At 37.1% G+C, this 14227-nt stretch overlaps 1 protein-coding gene across 5 annotated transcripts in view; it reads right to left on the bottom strand.

The window, feature by feature from the left end:
- AKT3 (AKT serine/threonine kinase 3) overlaps positions 1-14227 on the bottom strand; it is a 154225-nt gene that overhangs the window by 68790 nt on the left and 71208 nt on the right. For all 5 annotated transcript variants that reach the window (XR_004238882.1, XM_032102669.1, XM_032102668.1 and 2 more), the window contains one exon: positions 5400-5525. Coding sequence is in view for 2 of the 5 variants with exons in the window: in XM_032102669.1 (XP_031958560.1) it covers positions 5400-5525 (126 nt within the window). In the remaining 3 variants the exon portion in view is untranslated. The remainder of the gene's footprint in view (positions 1-5399; positions 5526-14227) is intronic.

Below are 14227 nucleotides of genomic sequence, written 5' to 3'. Positions count from 1 at the left end.
CTTAGATGTGCTTTGATATTACAACATACATGACAAAAAAACCCTTAATTATATTCCTTGAAGCTGTAAATGATCAAACTTAATGCACTTCATCTTGCTGCAAAGTCTTTTATTTCCAATACTTCAAAAAGTACCAAAGTAGCATCCATGTCTTCCTGTCATTACAACTAGTTTCCCATTTGCCCCTTCATGCAAAAGGGAGAATGGAAGTAGGAGATTTCTGCATGGGTTTTACTTTGTTTTCATGGAAGACAGTAAAATTATACATCCTTCTCTGTCTTTCATGCAAACACCCCAATTTTATTTAAGCAACTGGGTATATCACACCAGCATAAAAACTTTCAGGCCTGGGTATGAACTTCTAAGTCAAAGGACAGAATACCAACTATACCACCTAGAAACCATTCATAAAGCAATTTTCAAGCCTCCCAAACATTTCTCCATTCAACGCAGATGGAAATATTTCCTATACACATTAGATTTGAGTTTGAATTTCCATACATGTATTTGCAAATGGAGTATATGACACATAAATTGACTTTTTCTCTCCACAAGTATTTTCAACATTGAAAGAACATCTCTTATTCAATTCTACTACTATTACTTTGCAATCAAATTCACACCGTAATTGTAAGTACAGTTATATCTTATCTCTGGGTTCATGTCATCCAGTATTGTAACAAATTTTCTACAATGGAATTAAATCTCATTGAAAAGTTATTTTTGGAGTTGCACACAAGGTCATGTCTAATGCAAAAGTATTTTGATACATAAATTAATCTCAAAACAGACATACATATTTTCCTACCCATTTCATTGAAGAATGTCTTCAGAATTCCCTAACATTATTCCCCCAAAACTTTTCAATCTTCATGTTCTGAGGATTTTTAAATCCCAAAAATAATAAAAACTTGTCTCTGGCCCACTGAAAAGTTAAGACTAGGGAAAAGATTCTCCATTTAGAATAGCCAAGCTTCTTGACAATCACTTCTGCAAAGAAAATTAAAATAAAGTTTATAAAAGATTGCCTTCTCATAATAACTAAAATTGCTTTATCTTTTTAGAGACAAGAAAAAGGGTAGCTGTACCAGAGTGCTTAGAAAGCACTATCTTTCAAGATAGGAAAAAAGTTCCAGGTGACATCATTTTTGGCCAAAGCTCAAAGGATACTGTGAAGGGATACAGCTCTTCCCAATTATTCCCCATGTAAAGATCAAAATGAAGGCAAAGGGCCAATTCTTAGAGATACTTCATCCCAAATGTGCTGTGTGATTACCTACACACTCACTGTGCATGTGAGAAGTTGAGGTTTTTTTAATCAGTGCAGTCACAAATCTTCCTTAAGTAGAACTGAAGTAGAATTCTTCTCCACTCTGCTTCCCCAAACAATGATGACAATCAAAGACCAAAGTGGTTTACATAAAGCAGCGTTTATTCCACTTACACAACAGTGGACCAGCTGAAAACAGCATTATAAGGCCATGTTGGGTTATTTTTGAGGGAGTGGGGGTGCACTGAGGAAATACATCCTGTTACCCAGAGTATTGGTTTTGCTCTCAAAGAAGCATAATGGAGTTGTAAAAGACAGGACATTTTTATCAGGCCTTTGCCTGTACAGAGAAGTCATACCAACTGAATCCAAAATTATTTTTAAACTGGTTCTGACTGCATAAATGCCTAAGCAAAAGCAATTTAAATTAACATATTTTATTTTGCAGTTGAAGTGGGCTAGGAATGCACACCCACTCAGTTACCGTGACTCAGTCAATCAAGAGTATCTGTACAAGCTACAGCAGTTTGATTACTTGCAACTGCTCCTCTCTACCTGGAAAGAGCTGAACTGATTTTGAACCAGACAATTCCAGTAAGCTCACACCTCTGAATTTACCCCTAAAAACCAGTATCACCCGGTTTTAAGTTTTCACAATGAACTTCCCACCCATGTAATTACACCGCCTTCATCTATCTTCAAGTGCACAGTAAGATACCAAGGCACAGCTTTTTGTGAGTCTCGGTGTCAGGGCATGAGCATTAAGGGACTAACAGCCTGCTTCAAATACACAGCTCTCACAACTTCCATTTAAAAGAAGGTGGTTCTGTTAGGTGTAAAATAAGCTGGCCCCACAGGAGAGGAGCCAGTGATTCCTACACACTATTCATTGTCACCAAATCTGGCTGATTTGTTCACCCTGCAACCTTGCAGCAACTCCAAGATGCAGTGCAAGATGCCCATGGCTGCCTTCCCTGTGCACCCGAAGTTAGGAGAGTAGTGGCCACAAAGGGGTAAACTCCATTCAGGACACCTAAGGACAGCCTGTGTCCTTCCCCAGGGCTCAGCTCCACCCAGCCCCACTCTGTCATACCTTCACTCAACTGTGTTTCATCTTCAGTGCTCCAAGGAAGAGAGATCCCTCATCTCCATTTCAGGCTCACATGGCTCCCCTGCATTTTGGGCACCTGGCAATGGACTGAAGCATATTGTGTGCTGCCTCAGTCTCTCTAAGTGAAGTCTACCTGTTTACACACACACTTCCAAATGCCTTCCCCCTACATTTTCTCCCAAAACACCCCAAGGAAAAGGGATGGCCTCTGAACACTCCATTCTATGACAAAACACCACTCAATGAGAAAGGCTCTATTAGCAAAGACATCTTTATCACTGGAAGCACTTTTAGCAGTATGTAAAATAACTTCATTCTCTCCAGCCTTCTTGTCATTCCCAATGGAGTTCACAGATGGCAAAAGACCAGGGAAAGAGAAATGCTCAGGTGCGTAACTTTGAAGTTATCTTGGAAGGAATCAGGGAGCCACACTAGGGGAAATGATACTATGCCTGGGAAAGAGCTTTACTTCTGCAAAAGTAAAGCTGATGTCACAGAAGTGGAAGGCAGGGGACACTGGTGGGAAAATATCTACATAATGGAAGTAGCTAGCTTGACAGAGGTGCTTATAAAAGTTTTAAACTACACAACAAGTATCATACAAAGTAGAATTGTGCAAACTTTCCAGTCTTTAACTCCAACAGTACTATGAAAATAATACCACAGCCTTGGCCTTTTCTGCTTAAATAACAAATTGCAAGCAAGAGCCAAAGATGTCTATCATTTGGAGAGCAAAAAGTAGACTGAGACCACACTCTCACTTTACAGATAGCTACAAAGATTACATGAAGATGGGACTGTAAAGACATATCTTTAAGTCCCTGCCAACCTAATCAAGATGGTATTAACAGTGATCTCACACTCCATCTGCCTGGCTAGTAATTTATGAAAAATGTACTTCACTATTACAGGAAAAATATGTTGCGCTGCTTGTGGCCACAAACCTACTGCAGCAGCTCAGGAACTCTTGGATCAGAGGCCATGAGACCAGTTCTTGACATTTACCAGGTACTTCCCATGAGATGTGATTCATTCATATAGCAATTTTGTTTGTTTATTTGCCCTACTGATGATCTCATCTTCAGACAGATAAAATAGCTGATAAAAAAACTTACAGTCCCTTGCAATTTAGAGTATACTACCACCCTGGTTTGCTTTTTATCCTGTGAATCTACACAGGCACCCCACTTAATTTCATGAGATTCTTTTGATGAGTGATACATCGTCCTATTCTTGCACTGATCAGCCAACATTTCTGATATTACGCCTTTTCCTGTCAGAAAAACAGAAAAAGTCATCTTGCTTATCAAAACGGTATTTTTTCAATTAATATTGCATGCTTGTTCCTTTAGCTTACGCAGCCTAAGAATCAGACCTATAGGACTTGCTAGTTGCAGAAAGGAATGGGTTTTTTTGGTGGGGAGTGGTAGGGGTGGTGATGGAGATGGTGTTATTTTGGAAAACAATGTGAAATCTTCCAATTTCCATCAAGGCAAAATTCAGGGACAGCATTCTAATATCAGAATTACATAACATAATCTCTGGGTACCAAAAAACTCCCAGCCAAAACCAGTACCAACACAGTGGATTTAATTGCTAATTAAGTATTTCTTTGCTTGGCAGAACTACCATGTCGATTGCCCTTCTAGTTTCTGCAGCAAGGGGAGACAGAATATGCAACAAAGTACATGGTAAAGCAGGACAAAGAAGTATTTCTAGAAATTGTCTTTCTGCTGCGAACTGGGGAAAAAGTATCTAGAAAAATACTACCTGATAAAGAAGAGCAAGAATATGCAGAGCAACAACAAAGGAATAAATAATGGCCTATGATTTTGTCAACTCCTACTCATATGAACAACTTAAAGACATTGCTGCTTTTATGCTGAATATCAACAAGGCAAAAGAAGCCTCTAATACTACTAGAAGGTTTGCACAATCAATATAATTTCCTATTGCAATCAGAATATGCAAAGTTTTCGTCTTCTAGCTGCGAAATGATACATGGGCTTGGAGCACAAGATTATTTTCTTACCAAATCAAATACACAAATTACTTTGTATACATAAAGGCTGAGTCAGTCTCAGGTACAATTTTATCAAAAAATAGGAAAATTCAGTCTCAGTAGCATTTGTTCCAACTTCAGCAATGAAGATGAAGGGAACCCTTTCCCTAAGCACAAATACTCTTGTGGCTCCTATACTCCTCTATAAAACTAAACATTGCAAAACTTATTGTACTGCAGTACACATTAATACAATTTTGAAAGACACTGGGTAAATTCTCCAGTGTTCCTCTGAAAGTTTCTAGCTGCGATATTTGCAACTCATACTTGGATTTTTTGCCCCCTCAATTTTGCTCCTCAAATACTTTCATTTTCTGGAGTGTTCAGAAACACTCACCAATTTCACTACGACAGATCAAAAACCCTACAAATTTGTCTTTTAGAAACATTCTTGGAAAACACACAATCTTCACTTTATCCAACAGATACACACTTTGTTAATATATGCAAATTGTCTGATTGCTTGAAATTACTCATTAACCAGGCTGGAGAGCTGATTACCTGATTATCGAAGAGAAAAATAACTTAGCATGATTTTGTGTCATTTGACAGTCTAGATAATTTTCTAATTAATATGAGTTTTCAAGTGAATTCAGAGATACTACTGAAAAACAGAGAAGAGGTCAGCGACCTGAATAAAGGTAAACTTTCCAGGAATTGTCTTCTTACAGCAATCATTTGTCAAATGTCCTCGTTATTTACAGACACTTCAGACACACACACACAAAAAATGAGAACTTAAGACTTCCAAAAAACATTCAAAAACCAACGTATGGTTCTTCCATGCTACTGTAAATACATCATGTAGAGCTGGATGTAAGATTAGTGGTGCATTAGTACGGCACATGACATTAAACTTGCACTGTTACCAATAAATTCTGAATTATACACGAAGAAATATGTAGCAGATAATCTGTCAATATGCTGAGAGAATAATAAATACTGGAAATACATACTTGCCACTGAAAAGTTGTTGAGTGGATATGGCAGATCCACATCCTGGGGTTTCTCCTTATAGCCTATGAAAGAGCCATCTGTCTTTAGCAGGAAGTATCTTGGCCGCCAGTTTTTTATATATTCTCCTAAAGGAGAAGAAAAAAAAAGTTCATTAGCACTGTACAAAAAACCCCAAACTTGAATATTAAAAAATGTATCATATTATCAGTATCAAACATTAATTATACCAAAATCTTTTCAGATGTTTTCAATTTGCAGAGAAAACTCTAATTCTGTCCAAAAGACGGGAAAATTAAATTGCAGTGGTAAGCCTGGACTGTACAGTGATGCCTCTGGAATAAGAAGCTACAAGTATGGTATATATAATTCTACATTTTATCATACTATACTTTTCAAATATCCTACATGCTTACACCATAAACAATTCAAATTTTTTTTTCAGGAAAAAAAACAACTCTAAAGCTTGACTTTTAATAACGAAATGAAATCTAAACTACTACAAGGTAGAACAGTTCCCCTGCTGAGCAAAGCAGAAGTGATTAATTTCTTCAAAACATACACTAAGCAAATACAAGGAAATTGGGGGTAATGGAAAAACCTATGCAGAATATGCTTAAAAAATATAACTGAAAGCAAAAGGAATAAAAAAGAAAAAGTAGAAGCCAATTACATTGTAAGAGGTAAGTCCACCAATAAATCTACTGTGTCACCTTCCCCCTATCCCAGCCTGAGCAAAAGATTCTCCAATCTATGAGGAATTTAGGACCAGAAACATACAGAATACACAACCCCCTAATTAATGGCACTTATTTGCTATTAAGGGTGGAAAATTTCCTCAGTACAATGCCACACCAGAATCTCAGCAACAATTTCATCTTTAGAGTGCAATTACTCAATTCGGTACAGGCTAGTTTAGATTTGCCCAACTTCCCTCATCTTTGATTTCTATAAATTCTGCAGAGTAAATAATGACTATTACTAAAACTTTATTTAAAGTCACTGTTTCATCATTATAGAAGTGAGTATTTTCAGAAAAAAAGTGTATTAACAATGCAGAATTTCCAAGAAGGAACCTAGGACTTCTCACCATTTGTGAAATGCTCAGAACGAACCATCCCAGGGGCTGCACTGGTCCTGGGCTAAGCCCCAGCCCACCAGCGCCCTTTACCACCTCACTACCCTGTTAGCTGTAGTTATGTAGCTTTTAGGCCACTCAAAAGTCAGAAAGAAGTTTATATCCCCTACTGTGGAGATTACTTCATTAAAGCATAATCTAAAAATTCATTAATTGCACCTTCAGCTTTCCATCACAGCAATCAACTAATTGTCACTGAAGTTCAACATGGGAATTGCTGATATGGCCTTGATGAACTTGAGCACAGCTTGTAAGGATTTTGACAATACCCAGATCAAATCCAACTGCAGCCACTAACATGTCCAATTTTCAACATGTATTTAAGCAGAGAAGGAGAGTAGGGAATACAAGATGGAGAAGAGAAAAGAGGAGAAAAATTAACCCTGGGCTATTCAGGCTGGCTTATGTAGCAAAACTCTTTCCTATTTAGTCCTGCTTCTACATAGCAGGGTACTTGCTTGACATTGTTATGCAGACATTTTCACATAGGTAGAAAGAACTGAAAAAGCCCAAGTGTGACTTAATTTGACCACTAAATGACTACAGAGATATCCTAGAGGCACTAGTTACACTTGTATTGATGCAGAGCTTTATCTCAGGCCTTCGGTTCCAGTTTGGCTGGGAACCTCCCTACTGATACTGCCAGTCTGAGCTCATTTCACAGTAGGAAATCCCAGTTAACATGAAAGCATGCAACAAAAACCAAACCAAAACAAATAGGTACAGGATACTTTGTAAGTTGAAGAAGAAACACAAGTGCAGTGTGGGAAAACAAATGTGTAACTTTAATACCAGCAACAATGAAAAACTGTATCAGCATTACATGAAAAGCAATAAATTAAGTTTGCTGAATACTTGAAAATGAAATAATTATAGGCCTAAGTAAAGGTATGAGTCATATTTTAAAAATATTTAAAATATGCCCTGCAACAAATTTGCTGAAATCTGCATAGACTCAATAGTTGAAGGCAAAACAAAACCTAACATATCAGATCATCCAATGTAAGTTTTAAAAATGCTAACATCTTAGTTGCTTTCTTAAAGAGATGATAAAGAGAATCTTCTGTATTTTTCTAATAAACTACATCTCCTTTCTTGTAAGAGTAAGTGACTGTTAGGAGAGAAAGTGTCTGTTACTGGGTTTGCAATCTGTCAAGATCTTAGTCTTATCTAGAAGGCAGGCACCTAAACCTACTGAAGAATCCAAGGAGAGCATGGAGACTGTATCAACTCAGCCATCCAAGGGCTCAGGTTTCAGAGAGAGTCCTCTTTTGTGCAAGGAATAAACTGGAGAAGGAGATAAGCAGACTCTGCTCTAAGAATCAGGGCTGATAGGATAAGTACACTTAAGTCACTCAGGAAAGAATGGAAGACTTTGTTTGCTTACATACACTCTCCAGAAGGAAACCTGTTGGAAAAGGAAACTATTCTAACAGGTGGCCTTACAGACCCAGCACACACTTCTCCAATCACTTACTCCCTCTTCACCACTTAGGACAACACTTTAGATTGAGCAGCCAGTAGCAGCCAAACACAGATTCTCTAAATCAGAAAACTGGACAGATTTTTAATCATCTGCTGAGTTATGCAGCTGATGTTATGCCCGGAGAAGAACCATTAGAAGAGTACAATAGCACTTCCAAGCTCCTCTGAAGAGAGTTAGCAACTTTGGATAATCATAGGACAGATAAGTACCAGTTTACCTATGAGCACAGCTGTACCTTCGTTTTCGCTCTGCAAACTATAGCCAGACACAGAAAAAGCAATTTAAAAGCCATTGTTAAACACTATGGCTTCATGAGGATCCATATATTTCTTTCACAGACATATTTCTTCGAAGAATTTTTCTCCCAAGTCGTTTCCCAACATGAATCATGGCCAGACTACTTTTACAAAACATCTATACAAACATGCACACACACAAACTCTGGTTTTGTCTTGAAAATACTAATCCAATTCCTCTCCAAGGCCTATATGTGAACATTTATCATCTGCCCTATATTTATTTTGTAATTTAATTAAGAAATGGGTGAACACTTTTGAAGACTAAACTGTGGTATCAGTTCACTTAGCTACTCAAGTGGTTTAAGGGCTCTCAAGATGCTCTCTAGGTGCTCTCTTGTAGCTGCATTCCTTTTACATAATCTGCCTAAAGATAGAATAACATTTTAGTCCATACTTCTTAATACATGTGCTTACTGATTTGCCTTGAAAGAAATTCTCCATATAAAAAATGCTACAGCAAAGCAGAGTATTTGAAAAGAAAAAACACTTCCACATGTCTTCTAACTTAGCAGCCCTACATCTAAAAAAAAAGCTTATTTCTCAGTATTGCCAATATTAAATAATTTTAAAGATATTTGGAATGCATGTTTATTAAATACTTCAACACAAGCAAACTAGAGGAAATTTACATGTGAAATTTATTAATTCAAGTGAAAAGTAATTCTATGAGAGATGAGAAGTCCAGGCAGGCTAACTAAACCACAAGATATCCTGACAATTTAAAAAAATGGAGCTGCAGTATTTAAAAAAGCAGTGGATCTGCCATAGAGCTTTAATCGGTTTGTACCCTGCTTCCTGCTGAGTTATTGTAAGTTAAATTATTATTTTGCCTAAATTTACACCCTTCTAAGTTGAAAACTACATTCTTTTAGGATCTGTTTATTAGACAGTAAGAAGAGGTCTCTAATTGCAACCTCTGGAGCAAAGAAAGCCAAGTAATTCCTATATCATTTTAATTCTAGGCAAAGTTTTTAAGCTGCTTGAGGAAAGTGGCACTAGAATATGCATCTTGCTGATCCATACAGACAATAAATACATACACACAAAATACAAATTTTATGTTGTTGGGGTCTGCTTTTCTTAATAACTACTGAGAGAATACACCCAAAAGATTAAGTAAGACAGCAGTATATTCCTGAAGCACATGAAAATTTAATCCGATCTTCATGCAAAAAGCACCCTCGTAACATGCAACTCTTTAATTAACGTTGTATTTAATAATACACTGGCTAACAACAGTAACAAAGAGTGCTTAATGAAGGTTTGTTTAGAACATGACCCTCGCGGCTGCCTCTTTACTTGCCTCTGTACTGCAGCCTTAATGATTTTTCTTTTTTTTGCCTTTGACGGCCAGTAACAAGAAACCTGCCTTCAGGACATTTCACAAAATATGTTGATTCCAGTGATGCAACATTGGTAGTTTTCATACTGTTGAGAAGCTTCACAAAGGAGAGCTTTCTAAGAAATCGTATGAGTAGTAAAAAAAACCTGTGTTAGACAAACCTATCACTCAGAAGTTTGCAATTTTTTTACTTTACCTTGCAACCCAAACTCTCTCTTCAAACGTATTTCATCTCAGATTCGGCAGTTGCTATTGTTAAGTCTCACCTTTTGTAATCCTTAAGCATATGGAAATTTAGCAATTATTGAAAAATTAATCAGCAATTTAAAATTAATCTTATTATTTTAAAACGTATTTTAAAAAAACACTTTTGCAAAACATCTACATTTTTCAATATGTAAATGGTTTCAGAGGTGTGAAGGAAATGTCTTTAATATACAGTGCTGATAAGCAACAGAAACCTGAGTTCAAAAACTTGCTTCCTTAAAAGAAGCAACAGCTGCCACACAGACACAAGTGAGATTTAAGGGGGGGGGGGAGGGGAAGGGAAAAAAACCCTCCAAAAAGAGAACACACCAAAATTCTGCTTCTTGTCTGTTTCATCAATTTACTCAAATGGATTTGATAGAAATAATACACAAACATTGTCTCCCCTCCTTTTTTTTTTTTCTCTTTTTAAGGCATTTTTTGTTAGATCAAACTCCCTACAAAAACATTTAATTAAAGAGAGGGGGGGGAAAAACTGAATTTATCTAAGAGCATTAAGCAACATTATATAAAAATAAATCAAACAACTATATGCGAGTTTTCTTTAAACGGAACAACTGTAATTAATGTCAGGTCAAATAAAATTGTCAGAAATAATGCCAGTGGTTTTGAGACTGAATTTCCTTACCTTGGCCCTCTGAGGGCAGTGTTACCTAACACATGATTGGAAGCATCAGCAGACTATTTGATTAAGTCAGTAGACACTAAGTAAATGCAAAGCACTGCTGTTAGAATATTTACTTACTTTTAATTTCATTGTAAGAAATTTGCAGCACAGTTCAAAGCTACTTTATAAAATAAATGTTTAAGATAAGTAAAAAGTATATCTATCCTAATAATTTATGTCCTTCAATCTAGTTGAGTGTGCAATCATATATTATGCAAGTATTTTACAAAATCTTATTGCATAGTAAAAATTTAAATGAACCTGTGATTTTTTCTAACACGCCTTAGCATTTTAAAAGGTAGTTTTATTAGAAGCCCTCTCATAAGTATTTGCTGGCAGTTCAAAGAAAAGCAGAATTTGGAACTACCACTTTCTGATTCTCTCTTACACTGCGAGACAGTGATTATTTATTTATACTAACTGTTTTCCCACAGTTCCCAGTAATGCTGAATGACATTTTGAGCACATCTGTACTTGCATTAGACAAACGAATTTTTCTAGTCCCAGCTGAGAAATAGGAAACATTTCATGCTACATGTGAGCATTGGCTTATACCACAGCTAGGCTTCCATTAAGTTTCTTGCAAATGGCAAAGTTTAGGTGAGAAAGTTCAAGTGCCTTTCCGTGTCACAGCATCTCAATGATCAGCTCAGATAGAAGACCGGTCAATTTATGTCCAGCCATTTAAAGGTAGGTGGTCAGAAACCAGTGGAAACCCCACAGATGTTAATATTGTGCAGAAAGCAGTGAGCAGCCTCGGGTATGAGCTCCAGAAGTGCCTCAGCTGAGCAAGGGGGGAGGAAAGCAGGGACAACCCTCTGTCCTCCATGCCAGCCCAGATGCACTGAAGAGCTGGCAAACAGCAGATTCTTTGTTCCTGAAGCAGTACTAAGTAGTGACCAAAGAGAAGGGCTCCTACTAGGAAAGCAGATTCCTCCCAAGCAGAGGTGCAGTCAGCAGGCAGGGAGAGGACACGGAGCAGCTCTTCGTGGTTTCAGGCGCACCTCTGTAGCTAAAGTGATGGGGAGGACCAATCTCTCCAATGGAAAGATTTTCCCTGCTCTTACTGTGGAGTTTTCTTCTCCTCACGTTGTGAATGCAATGTACAAACATATTCCAGGATTCTAGGGTTCAAATCACCAGCCACCATGGCTTTGTCATTATGACTGGTGAAGTGAGTCATTGTCCTACCTTGTGCAAATGCAGCAGCACTTCAGCTCCTGTTATTTATTCAACGATTTCCTGTTGCATTAATAATCTTTTCTCTAAAACATGCAAAAAATCTAGAGGAAAATACTCAATAACAGAGAGACAGACATACCATTATTCACACATAAATGCAGTTTTGAAATTGGACATCTACAATACCCATTCAAAATTACTGGTGTGTTTTGGCAACGCATCGAAAATAAGTGTTCATTTTCATATGCATGCAAGTTTGTCCTTTTAAAAAATCCTACCAGAAATACTGAGTTAGCTGACATCCTGACAAATTGAGAATTGACCTTTAGCATGCCCATTTTGAGCCAGCAGGAAGAAAAACTTGCCAGTTTCAACATCACTCTCACTTCCCCCTCATTCTTGAAGGATAAGAATTAGAACAATAAATAAATTAAACAGCAGTTGCTATTAGCACATGCTGTCTGGAATAACAGAGTCCTCTATTGCATCAGCATCTCTGAGCAACAAAGGTGATCAATATTTTCTAAATATGCTTGCTATTCAGGAATGGAAAACCAAGGTCTGTTTTCCAGAAACATTTAGAACTCTGCTCACATTTTCTAAATTTCTCTCATGCACAAGGCAATATAGGATAAAAGCCCAAAAATGCTGAACTATTTATCTGCTTTTCAGAGCAGTTTTTTATTTTTTAATAGTGTTAAGCTGTTCTTGTGTAAATGCAAAAAAGCATTTTAAATATTGTTTCACGTATTTTTTTATAGCTAAAACCTTAATGTTCTCAGTACTTCTAAATATTTATGGTTTTTATATAGCACTATCAGTATCAAGTAGTACTTTGTATAACAGAAAAAAATACTACTTTCCTTTCCTTTGCTTTTACCAAGTGCTAGTAGACCAAAGGACCTTTTTCAGGTTTTGAAAATATTTTAAGAGTAGGGCAAATATACAAATACTAATCAATAAATTACAGTGAATAAGACAGTCAGTTACAGCAGCAACAATTTAAATTCACGTACTTGGTACAAATGCATTAAATCAGATGATTAAAATACAAATGCTTTTTACATGTGGCCAAGTTGAATTAAACATCTTCTTAATATTATCTACTTACAGCATGTTGTAAAACAGCTAACACTTGTTTACACAAGAAATTTCAAACTCCCCATTGTTTGCAAAAGAATATGGTAGGTTTGACAATAGCATTATCATTCAATTGAGTTTCTTTAACAGATACATGCGTCATCAAAAATTATGTGACTTTTCCCCCCTTAAAACTGGTACACTTGCTAGCATGTTTTCACAAAGCAAACTGTCTCACTTTTAAAACTGGCACATTGCAATAATTTTAAAATAGCTCCTCTGAACTTTCTCCTTGTCACTAGGTGTGCTCCTAGACTCAAACCTTGCCAGGTGCCAAAAAGCCAGCACCAACACCATTCACCTACGTTTCTCCCTCAAGGCACGTCACTGAAGTCAACCTTTTTGCTTTGTTGCTTAGCCTGCATCATTTGCAAAGAATCAGCATGAGATAAGTCCAAGCATTCCTCAAAGTGCTTGAAGTGGAACACTCATTACTGCTGTACACATCAAGAGATCTCTTTGGTTGCATGAAATGCTTCATGATAGGCAGCCTTGCAGCACTACCCAGAGTAACTGAGCTTCACACCAGCAGTGATGGAACACATGAAACACCACAATTCTGGGAAGAAGAACCAACAACCCAACTAACAGGCAAAAAGCAAGTCTCCATTTGCAGTGCTGGTGACGTCTGTCTAGGCTCAGATGCAGAAATGGGTACTCAGGCAGGAGGCAGCCACACCTGAAGTTTCAGCTAAAACTGACATAATCCAAAACTGACATCTCCCACTCCGCCACAGTGATGACAGAAGGGCACATCAAATGCTCTTGTCAGTAGTTACTGTTATCAATGACCTACAGATGCTTATTAGACTTAAGATGGAAGACACAATAAAGTGGAGTACCTTCACTTTTGGTAAGGGCTTGGTGGGAAGCACTGGTTAGGTTCATTTCAATAATATTTAAGTCAGGCTGAAACTGACCAAAAAACCCTGATACATACTGGTAACATGAAGATATGTCTGCAATCCACATCCACAAAGCACCTCAACCACTGTTTCATTTTCCATTTTTCAGTTCGGTACAGGTATCTGAATGTTAAATGTCATGTAACATTAGAGATGAAAATTCATTATTTTAAAGTTTCCATTTCTATCATCAAAGTAAGAGATCACCTGTACAACAATGCTTTCATTTAGCCTTTCTGGCCTCTGTGCTTGTATCCTTTCTCACATTTCTTTCACAGTATCCTGGAAACTCACCATAATCACTGAACAAGAAATAAGAAAGGATTTTAGTGAAAGAAAGAAAACTATATTCCTATGGAGCAATCCAAATTTACTTTATGTACAACTGTCAAACTGGGAAATAC

This window comes from Corvus moneduloides, chromosome 3 (assembly GCF_009650955.1).
Source record: "Corvus moneduloides isolate bCorMon1 chromosome 3, bCorMon1.pri, whole genome shotgun sequence".
Taxonomy (NCBI): domain Eukaryota; kingdom Metazoa; phylum Chordata; class Aves; order Passeriformes; family Corvidae; genus Corvus; species Corvus moneduloides.
The sequence above is the reverse complement of the archived record's forward strand: the minus strand, read 5'-3'. Positions and strand labels throughout refer to the sequence as shown.